Here is a 13717-nt window from a genome sequence, read left to right as displayed (position 1 = left end):
GCTGGTTGTGGGAAAATGAATAATTCTACTTACTTCCAGAAGGAATGAAAATTAACTTTCTGGAGGGCAACGTATAATTCAACAATTCTATCGTTATCCTACAGAAATTTTGGATAGGGGTGCATATGGAAGTATATAATAACATTAACTACAGTGTTATTTATAATTGCAAATAAGTTGGAAATAATCTAAATATTCAACAAAAGGAGACTAGTTAAGTAAATTACACAGAGTAGAACACTATGTAGCCATTATAATTATGATTTGTATTTTTCTTTTTTAACATGGTAATAAGATGTTTATAATACATCACTCATTAAAAGACATCAGATTCAAAGCAAGATGATCCTTATTTTTTAAACAAACAAAAATTCTATTTGTGCACATAAAATTCAAGGGATACACACCAAAATATTATTTTTGAATGGTGGGATGAGGGATGATTCAATTCTTTGTGGTAGGGAGAGAGGACTTTTTTCTTTCTTTATTAACCATGGATTACTTTTCTAATTAAAAGCCAGAGGAGGAAAGGGCTTCCCTGGTGGCGCAGTGGTTGGGAGTCCGCCTGCCGATGCAGGGGATACGGGTTCGGGCCCCGGTCTGGGAGGATCCCACATGCCGCGGAGCGGCTGGGCCCGTGAGCCATGGCCGCTGAGCCTGTGCGTCCGGAGCCTGTGCTCTGCAACGGGAGAGGCTGCAGCAGTGAGAGGCCTGCGTACCGCCAAAAAAAAAAAAAAGCCAGAGGAAAGTGTTTATAAGTTCGAATTCTTTACATACAGCACTATACAACCTTCTTTAACCTCTAGTGGGCTTTTGGTCAGGAAATTTTTTTTAAAACCTCAACTCAACATTCTAACTATAGTTGTTGTATCTGAAGTAGGAAAAAAAAAACCATTTTGATTTCCCCAAATTTGTCTTATTGTCTTATTTGTCTTAACCTTTTAAAACAAAGTTTAACGTTTTTTTTCAACTTTTAAAAACAAACTTTAACATTAAGTACCAAGGAATAATATTTTAGCAACGTAAACATTATCTGAAGGTACCTCAAGCTTAAATCTTGTTAGTAAGACAGAATTTATCTCTTGCCATCCAGCCAATGTGACAATTCAGACCTTTTCTCCTATAGATTCTATAGGAAATACTCTTAATTACTCATAGTAATAACAAAGTAACAGAAGCAACTAGCTTTTGTTATCAATTTATCTCTCAAGCACAACTTGTGAAAGCAGAGAAATAACAAGCAAACATGATATGATAAAGGAACACAAATCTAACACCTACAGATACAGAGATTATTATTTATTTATATTCTATATAAAATATAATACGTAATTATATACTAAACATATAAACACACGTGTGCATGTCTGTGTATATACAGATGTGTACAGAGTGGTGGTGGTGGTGAAGTGGTAACTCTGGAGTCAGAATACGCTGCATCAAATCCTGGCTCTGTCACTTACGGCTGAACGACCTTAGGTCAGTTATACAACCCACTGAAAAACGCTTCCATTTCTTCTTTTATAAAAGAGTAATAATAACAGGGCTTCCCTGGTGGCACAGTGGTTGAGAATCCGCCTGCCGATGCAGGGGACACGGGTTCGTGCCCCGGTCTGGGAAGATCCCACATGCCACAGAGCGGCTAGGCCCGTGAGCCATGGCCACTGAGCCTGTGCATCCAGAGCCTGTGCTCCGCAACGGGAGAGGCCACAACAGTGAGAGGCCCGCGTACCGCCAAAAAACAACAACAACAACAAAAAATAATAATAACAATACCTACTCCACTGTCTTATTGTGAGAATAATATGCAGGATCTAGCACACAAAATTGCTCATAAATGGTACCTATTATCATCATTAAAAGCTAAACTTCTCTTCCTCCAAACTGTAAATTTTTATTACGATCTAACACTACCAGTAACCAAAGGGATAGATGTATTTTTCTACATTTTTCAGCTTATCACCTGCTAAGGCTAAAAAGCAAACATGATCGAGGAGATATATGAAAATGTTTGATTACTTGATTTTGCAATTAAATGGCAAAAGTAATGATGTAAAGCTATAATCATATTTGAAGTTGTATTCTGAAACATCAAATTATAAAGAGATTATTTACTCAACTATATCATCACATTCACTGTTAAGAGAGTTATCAACAGGTCAGTCACATGCCAATAATCTAGAACTGATATAATCTGTAGTGGTTAGGCCTTGAGTTACTTGAAGGTAGGTTCATCACGTTCACAGAAACTTTTTCCATTAACAGCTGCAAAATATCCTTGCTCTATCTTTAATAATTTTTAGCATCAAGATCTATCTTCACTTTGTACCGTCCTTTGAAAGAAGAAAGCAAAAAAAAGGAGGACAGGGCATTTACAAAAGTCATGATCTTCACAGTACTTACAGTGTCATGTTACTAAATTTCCAAAGACAAAGTCACATCTCCAAAGCTTAGGTAATACCAACAATAGCTGATAATGCTAAATAAAAGTTTTCAGTGATTTATTTTTATACCTGTGTTTTCTTATGAGGTACTTGCAATGCCTCAGTAAGTAATCTTTTGAAGGCCTACACAATTTCAGTGACCAGAAGTCATCTAATCTCATCTTTGGGGAGCAAGATTTTCCTGGATTCCCACCAAATAAATAATGAACCTGTAATAAATAAACCAGATTTTAAAAAAATGCACGCATACTCAAGAAACTACGAAAGTCAAAGTAAAATTTCTTCATTTTGGTAGTAGTGTGTAACAAGTAACTTCTTTAGCTTTACTAAAGACTAAAACATTATTACATGTCTACTAAAGGCTGCTTCTGCTTTTTCTCAAGTTTCCATTTTTAAAGTACTGTGACTACTTCCTTAAATTATATTTTCTATTAAAATAAGTTGTATCACCACAGTTACACTGACAATGGAAGACATAAAACAAAAGCAATGATAGTAAGAAGCTATTGCAAGATACTGAGTTTGCTTAGGGCAACAAATAATGGGGATTATCAAGTTAATCAAGTGTTGATCGTAATAAAAAATGATATCTTTTAAAAAACTGACACACAAGTTGAATCACTGAAGGTCAACAGTAACTAGAAACTTTAAAAATTTTAGCATCTTACTTTTGCTTTAGCCTTATTACTGAATATTTTTAAATGGCATATATGGTTTGTGAAATAACTTTTAAAATATTTTTCTATTATTCAATTAATATCAAATAAGAAATGTAAAAGGAATACTATAATGATTCACTATTATAATTACAGCTTTAGTAATATTCTGTACTCAAAGTGTTAAAGCAGTTCTTGAAATTTTTTTTTTTGTGTGTGGTACACGGGCCTCTCACTGTTGTGGCCTCTCCCGTTGCGGAGCACAGGCTCTGGAAGTGCAGGCTCAGCGGCCATGGCTCACGGGCCCAGCCGCTCCGTGGCATGTGGGATCTTCCCGGACCGGGGCATGAACCCGTGTCCCCTGCGTCAGCAGGAGGACTCTCAACCACTGCGCCACCAGGGAAGCCCAGTTCTTGAACTTTTGAAAACATTTATAACCAGTAGTGTTATACAACAGAGATAGATGGAAATTCACTTATCCTTTAACTTGGGAGACTCAGAGAAAGGGCTTTTATTTACTCCCATGGTATCTTTTACCTAAAGTTCTCAAATGACAGAGGATTTAAACAATCATCTATGGCCTAAACAGAAAGAATACAGGTTCTGTCAGTAATTTACTATGTAATCTGAGCCCAATCATTAAACAACATGTAAAATTTAAGGGAGAAATAGCTAAAGAAACCACTCTGAACACTTAGGGACACTAAAACTTCAGAATTCAGGACTGTTTTCATAGGCTGATGGAACAGATTATGTCAATCATAGATAGGAATAATAAAGATAAAAAGACTTCTTATACAATGGGAAAATCTAAAATCAGGAAGTTATATACACCTTTTCATATCATGGAAAAAGGTATACAAGTGCTGAAAACTGTACATCTTCTACTTGAATATTCATATTGTATTGACAGATACAATAGGCCATGCTATGTATCAGATCTATGAAGCTAAGAAGCAGCAACCACTGACTATTTTCATAAGAAGAAAAGTGTCAGGAACTGTGGACTATGCAAAAATGTTTATTCTCTTAAGGAATTTTAGGGACAAGTGATATAAAATGTCTGCTACGTATTCTAGTAAATGTCAGTCATTTTTATTCAAATCTACTTAAAAATAATCAGAAACATATATTTTGAGATTCTTTCCAATTGTACATCACAGAAGGTTTACAGGTCAATGTAGTTAGTAATACCTTGTGTAACTCATCATATACAAGCTGATGGGCAAATCTTGGACATGGTTCTTCCTCCTGAAGACTTTTACTTGGATTATCCTTTGCAGCTTGATCATTCTTATAGACGCAAGACCTGAAAGACATTGCTTTTAAGGCATTCTATCTTAGAAAACTAGCAGCACACATAATGTTAATACAGTTGTAGGAAGCAAATTAACGCAATGTCTAATTACCAACAAAAAACTATAAATTTGTTCACATCAAATCTTAAAGTTCTGGTCACCCTCATAAAATAATCTGAATTTGTCAGAACTGAGTTCTGAAGGTCTTTAATGTCCATCAAAAATCTCACTCAAGAACAACCTACTGGGGCTTCCCTGGTGGTGCAGTGGTTGGGAGTCTGCCTGCTAATGCAGGGGACACGGGTTCGAGCCCTGGGCTGGGAGGATCCCACGCGCCGCGGAGCAACTGGGCCCGTGAGCCACAACTGCTGAGCCTGCGCGTCTGGAGCCTGTGCTCCGCAACGAGAGGCTGCGGTAGTGAGAGGCCCGCGCACTGCGATGAAGAGTGGCCCCCGCTTGCCACAGCTAGAGAAAGCCCTCGCACAGAAACGAAGACCCAACACAGCAAAAATAAATAAATTAATAAACTCCTACCCCCAACATCTTCTTAAAAAAAAAAAAAAAAAAAAAGAACAACGTACTGCATGTTATGAAACAGGATCAGCGTATATGAAGGCTTAAACCAATGGCTGAAAGAGATGATATCACATTTATCTATTCACAATAAAAAAGTTCACAACAGACTTCTTTCATTCTTACTGTAAATAAATGTCTTATTTAGAAAATAATAAATTCCTTAGCTGTTGAGCACCACCCTCCATTACTGAATGGAGGAAGTTCTCTGAAGTTCCTCTGTTTTGGAGAATATTCACTTATGTAGTAATCACAGAACATTAGAGCTGGATCCTCTAGGTCAGTGTTTTTTGTTTTTTTTTCTGCGGTACGCGGGCCTCTCACTGCTGTGGCCTCTCCCGCTGCAGAGCACAGGCTCTGGGCGCGCAGGCTCAGCAGCCATGGCTCACAGGCCCAGCCACTCCACGGCATGTGGGATCCTCCCAGACCGGGGCATGAACCCGTATCCCCTGCATCGGCAAGTGGACTCTCAACCACTGCGCCACCAGGGAAGCCCTAGGTCAGTGTTTTTCAAAGCAAAGTTCTGTGAGATGCTCTGTGACAAAAGGGTCCTAGTCTGAAAATGCTAAACAATAATGCTCCCCACCTTGCTCTAGTCAAACTGCTTCATTTTATAAAAACTAAGAAAAGAACTGGGAACATTAAAAATACATTGTTCTCAAGTTTACACATCTACTTGGTAGCAAAAGCTAGACTAAAATACAATTCTCTTGCATCTCAGACCAAGAAACATCTACTAACTGAAATAATTCAGCAGTAAAATCCATTTGCTGAACATCGCTGTACACACAGGCACCAGTACTGACTTTTCCACTCCCCAATATTGATATTAAAATGTATGACATCACAAATTAACATAAGCCTTCCATCTCTCTCCTTTTGAATAAACCAACAACCTCAAATAAATGTTATACTGTGATTGCAGCGCAGACAAGAGCTACTTACCAACTATTCCTTACAATGTCATAAATCCAGAATGAATTTCTGACATTCTCTTCCCTCTTTTCCTTGTCTTTGCTGAGTCCAGATAAGACATGTATTTCATTCAGTTCTGGATCAATGGTTGCTCTCTGTGTGAATCCTGTCATTGGAACTATAAATTGAAAGAGAAAATAAGATGACAGTATTAACATTACTTAACAGCTTAGTACTACTCTATAAAAGATTACTACATCCTTACCCTGCTCTACTTGTGTCCACAGCACTTACCTTATAACAGACTACATAACTTTTATATTAAACAATAATCAGTTGTTTACTGCCTTCTCCCCACTCGAACATAAGCTCTATAAGGGCAAAGGTTGTTTGGTTCACTGTTTTGTTCCCAGTGCCTAAAACAATTGCCTGGCATATAATAGTTACCCAACTATTTGCTGAAATAAATGAATGCTAACTACCAGAATGGAGTTAGAAGGAGGGAAGAGATAGAAAGAGGTATGCAATGTAATCATTTTTACTGAGGAAAAGGGAAATGCTTTATTTAACTGATTTATTATCTGGGTCAGCTCTAGTTTAATAGCAGAGACAAAATATTCAAATCTCGACCGAGAAAAACACAAATTTGATACACAGGTTTGTTCAATAAGGTCAAAGTCATCTAAAATACCTGTTCAAGACCTACAATGAAATGACATAATTTCCAAGAAAAATAAAATAAAATAAAATATCTGGCGCTAAAATATGTCATTTTCTTTTCCTGAGTGGCTCGAATTCCCCGAAGTTAATTTTCTGAGAAAATATTTTATTTCCTGAGAAATCCATCAAATGAGTGATGGTCATTCGGCATCATCCAGTAATTTGGAAAACACTGATATAGCAAATGCAAATTTTCTCACTGTTATTACTTGGAAATATTAGTTGAAATATAATTTTATGATTCACAACATACTTGCCACAGATCTAAAAACAATGCCACTGTTTCGACACTACATTTCTTTTATACACGAACAATTATCATACGCTGAAAAAGCTAAACAAACATCAGATTGAAGTTAAAACATTTCAATCAATCCAGAATACTATGGGAGGAGATGCTAACCACACTGATATTTATTCATCTTTAACTACTTTAGCAGGGCCAAATGATGCAATATGTATTTCTTCCTAGTTTAATTCATGGGTCCTTTCACATTCATATTCAATAAATTTGTTTGGAACATTTTAGAGACTATCCAAATGCATCCCACAGTAAATATATTAAAAAATTATACACACATATATAACAGAATACATAATTTGTATGCATCCATACACAAATACATTTATCTTTATACACACACATCAACCTAATCTTAACAACCTCAACCCTCATAATACATAGTCTTTAGTGGTTATGTAAAGCCTGGTATTTTCTAATTAAGCCTTGGTAAACTTCCAAAAGTGCCCAGGTTCTGACCTCTGTTCCTCAGATAACCTTGGAAGAAAGATAAAATAGTAAAGAAATGAAATCATTTTCATTAGTGGTAGAAGTGGAGGACATAACTGCCTAAATTTACTGCACTTAAATTTCTTCATCCCATGTAGAATTCTATAACATGGGTTGACAAACTATGGATTGATCTGACCAGCCTAGGGTCAAATCAGGCCTCAGTCATTCATTTACATCTTGTCTGTGGCTGATTTCACCCCACAATAGCAAGGCTGAGTAGTTGCAACGGCAATAATTACATCTGACTCCTCGTAGAAAAAATTTGCTAACCCCTATTCTATAATCTTTTAAAATGCAAATATCAGAGATGTATGACTTATTATAAATGAATGCAACAAACTGCTTAACTAAAATAAGGACCCACTTAAATACCTTAAATAAGGAACCAGAAATTTCTGAGTGGAATGGAAATCAGTGCAGAGGGAAAGAGATTTTGAATTCTATAAAACGGGGTTGGGTCACCGAGAGGAGAATAAAGGAGTACTGGGCTAGCGGAGGCATGTAAGAATGTTACATGCTTTCTCTTCCATACTGTCACATTTTACCTAGAAGCAGCTTTGTAGCAGAAGAGAAAAATGACAAGTGTTGCTTCTCAAAAATGAAAGCAGTGGGCAGGTTTACAATACTCAGGGAGGTAAGACTACCATGTTTATAACATCTGTACTATAAGAATTATAAAAAATTGATTATAAAGATTAGAAAGTATACACTTCCCATTTCTTTCATCTTTCATATATAATATGCCTTTTACTCTGCATAATGTTGACTTTTGCCTCAAAGTTATACATTTAAATCTTTTATTGGCTTTTCAAACAGCTTTACAGAATATCATTCACATACCATATAATTCACCTATTTAAAGCATACGGCTTGGGTTTTTTTTTAGTATATCCACTATAAAACCATCATTACAATCTAATTTTAGAATATTTTCATTACTCCAAAAAGAAACCCTGTACCCATTAGCAGTCATTCCCCATCCCCTTTCACATCTCCCCACAGGGTCACTGCATCATTTGACATGTCTATCAACCATCAGTGTGCAGCATACACAGGCAAAGTGAGAGGCTCGTGAGATACAAAGATCAATTAGGAGGCTGTTAACAGTGCAATGGTGTGGACTGGACGAAGGCAGTAATAAAGAAGCACGATTTCCATCAGCAAAAAAAGGGAGGAGATGTTATGTCAAAAGTACAAAAATCTCTGGACTGGTTTAACAGAGACCAAGGCTGGAGCAGAAACTTGTGAAAAATAAGAGTAAAAATGTTTCACTGGGGGGCTTCCCTGGTGGCACAGTGGTTGAGAGTCTGCCTGCCAATGCAGGGGACACGGGTTCGTGCCCCAGTCTGGAAAGATCCCACATGCCGCAGAGCGGCTGTGCCTGTGAGCCATGGCCGCTGAGCCTGTGCGTCCGGAGCCTGTGCTCCGCAATGGGAGAAGCCACAACAGTGAGAGGCCCGCGTACCGCAAAAAAAAAAAAAAAAAAAATCCCTGTAACTTTTTCGAGGTATCCAAATATTTTACTCTAAGAATATTCAAATGTAAAATCTCTCAAGGACAGAATTTCTATTACTCCTTAAGTTTACACACCCTTACAAATATACTTTTTATTGCATACTAATGACAAGGAAAAATGTTTATATATATGTTTGTATGTGAATCGAAGAAACATAAAAGAACATACACCAAAAGATAAATAATAGTTATTGGAGAGGGGGAAGTTAGGACATTTTAACTTTCTATTATAGAATATGAAAAGTTTCAATATATATTGCTTTTATAGTTACAAGAAAAGAAGAAAAATCTAAACCAAAACACAGAAAAAAAAATACATCTGGGTATAAATACTGGGGACTATTAGTAATAAGTGAAAAATTCTCACGCATTCTCCCAAATTTCTCATGAACAAAATTTTACATTAATATTTGGAATGCTGTTATTTAGATGGAAAGGGAATTCATAAAATTGTCAAAAGACAGTTTTACTGGCACTAAAAACACCAATGTTTTTAAATCATTTAGTTGCAGAACTAAAACTAGGTATTAAAAAGTATTTTTGATTTTTTCTCTAAAATATAAAAATGAAAACTTACATCTGAAGAGTTCCTAAAGATCAGGGGGTTAATTCAAACTTACACTGAATGTATCCATGTTAATGGTCTTTTGCGTAAATTTTACAAATTGTACTTAAGTTTAATTCCTATTTCCACTCCATTCCACATACAGTAACAATTTAAAAAACATTTCAATAAAAAAACCAATAAAAATAATTTTCTCCTCTGATTTGAAAAGATACATGCACCCCAATGTTCACAGCAGCACTATTTACAATAGTGAAGACATGGAAGCAACCTAAATGTCCATCAACAGACGGAAGGATAAAGAAGACATGGTGTGTGTGTGTGTATGTGTGTGTGTGTGTGTGTGTGTGTGTGTATAAAATGGAATACTACTCAGCCATAAAAAAGAATGAAATAATGTCATTTGCAGCAACATGGATGGACCTAGAGATTACCACTAAGTGAAGTCAGAAAGAGGAAGACAAATGTCATACATCATCGCTTACACGTGGAGTCTAAAATATGATACAAATGAACTTATTTACAGAACAGAAACGGACTCACAGACATAGAAAACAAACTTATGGTTACCAAAGGAGAAGGCAGGTGTGGATAAATTAGGCACTTGGGATTTGCAGATACAAACTACTATATACAAAATAAACAACAAGGTCCTACTGTATGGCACAGGAAACTATATTCAGTATCTTATAATAATCTATAATGGAAATGAATATAATGGAATCACTTTGCTGTACCAGAAACTAACACAACATTGTAAATCAACAGTACTTCAATAAAAAAATAATAAAGTTTTTCATATCTACCTTCAAAAGCAGTCTGGATTTCTCCAAGAAACTACTAAAAATGTCCATTTTCTGTAATACTCTAAATCTAATTTGTTATCTCCTTTGTAAACAGAAGGAAACAAACCCCCAGTTTTCATTTCAAATGAAGATTTTATGCATTCTTATTAAAGAAAATTAAAATGTAAAAAAATTCCATGTACACATGCATCAAAGAATGATGGTCTAGCCCTAGTAGGCATTTTAGACTTGAATTTTTACTACCGACAGAAGCTGCTTATGAAATCTAAAGGTTGGGGCTTTTGGTTTTAGACAGAAAACTAAACATTAACTACATTATCCCTCTTTCCCATCATCCCGCTTGAATTGGCAGAAACAATATTCTAGCAAAAAGAAAAACAAAAAAAACAGATCCAGAGAAGAAGAAAGTATGTCAAGAAAGTATCAATAGATAAGAAATTTTGAGGAATCTTGAGAAATAGCAGTTGGGATTATACTGACAGGAAATCACAGCCAAGGAAAAGAGAGCCCAACTCACCAGAGATAAAAGATGGAAAATTTTAGAATAAGTCATCAAATACAAAAAGCAGGAGTAGACCTTGAGAAGCACTCCTGAGGGAGAGCTTCTAATAAGGACACAGGGGTCTATTCTCAGTTTACGTATCCTATAAAAAAGCCTGCATGTACCATGCATTTATACAACACCCTCAGTTGGTGTCTGATTTAAGGGAGAAGGCTACTGGGAAAAAGAGACATACAATGCACAGGAAACCACTGTCAACTACCTTTCTTAACTGATACAGTCCTTTATTCATAAATTTTAATGTTTAGACAGGAATCACGTGACAATATGAGAAAAAAAATCAACAATGTCAGGAGAGGGACCTAGATGAACAAACAGAACAATAGGAAAAGATAAATCACAGAAAAGAACAGAACTTAGAAGAAAAAACGCAAACTCATTATCCTTGTAGAGAGTGAAGAGAACATTACATGTGTAAAACAAAAATAAGCTTCCTTAAAAAGAAGCAGAGTATGAAAAGATACTAAAAAGTAAAACTATGACAAAAAAATGAAATAACAGAATGAAAATAAAATGTGCATAGTTAAAAACAAAGTCAGTCATCTCAAGATAAAATTGATAAATTACCAGAATATATAGCATAAAGATATAGAAATTATGATAGATATGTTAAGAGATACAGAGGATAAAGCCATTGAAGTAAAAACTTTGTCTGAAAAGAGCACCAGGAGAAGAAATGAAATAATGTAGAAGAAGGAAATAAAGAAAATTTCCCTGAATGGAAGAAAAAAAGTGGGTGTCCTGTTTGAAAGAGCCTGGGGCACTAAGCACGTTTTATTTAAAAAAAAAAAAAGGGGCTTCCCTGGTGGCGCAGTGGTTGAGAATCTGCCTGCCACTGCAGGGGAGCCGGGTTCGAGCCCTGGTCTGGAAAGATCCCACATGCTGTGGAGCAACTAGGCCCGTGAGCCACCAACTACTGAGCCTGCGCGTCTGGAGCCTGTGTCCCGCAACAAGGGAGGCTGTGACAGTGAAAGGCCCACACACCGCGATGAAGAGTGGCCCCCGCTTGCCGCAACTAGAGAAAGCCCTTGCACAGAAACAAAGACCCAACACAGCCAAAAATAAATAAATAATAAATAAATGAAAAAAAAAAAAAAAACAACTAGCTTGGCTATTAAAAAAAAAAGACTTTATATACATATCTCCTAGTGAAACTTCAAAAATTTAGGAATTAAAAGAAAATTCTAAAAGCTTCTAGAGAGGGGAAAAGTAGGTTATTATATACAGAGGAATAAGTATCAAACTAACATTAGACCTTTTATCAGTAACAAAGAATGCTAGAGTACAAAATGGAGTAATAACTTTAAAATTCCTTGGAATATATAAAGATATGGAACTAAAATTCTATTTCCTGTTAAACTAGCAACCCCAACAATGAGGGCAACATAAAAGAACTTTTGGATCAGCAGAAATATTAAAGTTCATTATCAATGACTGCATCTGAAAAGATTCTTTCAGGAGCTATTCCAACAAACAAAAATGAATCCAAGGTAAAGAATGACATGGGATATAAGAAATACTGGCAGTGATATACGACACAGGAAAAGAAAAGGAAGCTTGAAAGAAAATAAAGACCCATTAGGTCTTAAGCCTTGTATAAGACATTTTGGAATGAAAAAGTTTTAATAATGCAGAACATGTTCTTCCCTGTAAGTCCAATCACAATACCTGAATTTATATGGTGCCCCATTCCCCTCCCCCATCATATTTTCACTGCTTAGAATTTTGTCTTCAGTCAACAATAAATTTCCTCAAGATAATTTGATCACCACCTCTCACTTCCAGATTTCTCATGAATCTTGCTTTCAAATGGGTTTCCAATATGGGTTTTCATATGGAAAGCTTCGAGGCAAAAATACCTGATATTTTATTTTATTCTCGTATGAAAGTTAGGAGGATATAAACTGCTTGGTTCAAAGACATTTTCCTTGAGTATTTTTAAAGTTGACTATTTTCTTCTATTCACTATTACTGTTGAGCTGATACCTAGCTCTCTATCTTCTTGTTCCCTGCAGGTCATCTGCTCTTTCTCTCTGAAATCTTTCAGAATTTCCTTTATGTCTTTAATATTCTTAATTTTACTTTAATAAATATGCCTAGGTATGTGTTCCCCCTTATTTTTCCCATTTACCATACTATAAGCCCTTTCACCAATCTGAAGCCTTTCACCTTTTCTGAATTCTAGGAAATTTACCTCTTATTTCATCAATTATTTCAACTTCTTAAATTTTCATTTTTGTCTTCTCCTGGAATTGCTGTTAAGATGTTGGTACTTGTACAACTCTTCTCCATATCCTTTTCTTTTTTGCTTTTTTTTTTTTACATATACAAGTATCTATTCTCTTTCAAATTCTTTTCCCATTTAGGTTATTACAGAATATTGAGCAGAGTTTCCTGTGCTAAACAGTAGGTCCTTGTTGGTTATCTATTTTAAATATAGCAGTGTGTACATGTCAATCCTAAACTCCCAATCTATCCCTCCCCACCACCCTTTGCCCCTGGTAACCGTAAGTTCATTCTCTAAGTCTGTGAGTCTGTTTCTGTTTTGTATATAGATTCATTTGTATTATTTTTTAGATTCCAGATATAAGTGATATCATATAGTATTTGTCTTTGTCTGACATTTCACTAATCATTATATTCTCTAAGTCCATCCATGTTGCTGCAAATGGCAATAATTCATTCTTTTTTATGGCTGAGTAATCATACACACACACACACACACACGTACACACCCCACACACATCTTCTTAGGCCAATCATATGTTGACAGGCACTTGGGTTGCTTCTATGTCTTGACTGTTATAAATAGTATTGCTATGAACATTGGGGTACATGTACCTTTTCAAATTAAAGTTTTTGTTTTTTCC

The 13717-nt window shown here is 35.9% G+C and overlaps 1 protein-coding gene across 4 annotated transcripts in view; it reads right to left on the bottom strand.

The window, feature by feature from the left end:
• The window catches only part of MKLN1 (muskelin 1), a 357278-nt gene that overhangs the window by 26245 nt on the left and 317316 nt on the right, over positions 1 to 13717 (bottom strand). For all 4 annotated transcript variants that reach the window (XM_081244929.1, XM_081244928.1, XM_081244927.1 and 1 more), the window contains 3 exons: positions 5917 to 6064; positions 4295 to 4409; positions 2514 to 2653 (listed from right to left, as the gene is read on the bottom strand). In XM_081244929.1, coding sequence (XP_081101055.1) covers positions 2514 to 2653; positions 4295 to 4409; positions 5917 to 6064 — 403 coding nt within the window. The remainder of the gene's footprint in view (positions 1 to 2513; positions 2654 to 4294; positions 4410 to 5916; positions 6065 to 13717) is intronic.

The sequence above is a fragment of the Mesoplodon bidens genome (assembly GCF_964165515.1).
Source record: "Mesoplodon bidens genome assembly, chromosome: 9".
NCBI lineage: Eukaryota > Metazoa > Chordata > Mammalia > Artiodactyla > Ziphiidae > Mesoplodon > Mesoplodon bidens.
The sequence above is the reverse complement of the archived record's forward strand: the minus strand, read 5'-3'. Positions and strand labels throughout refer to the sequence as shown.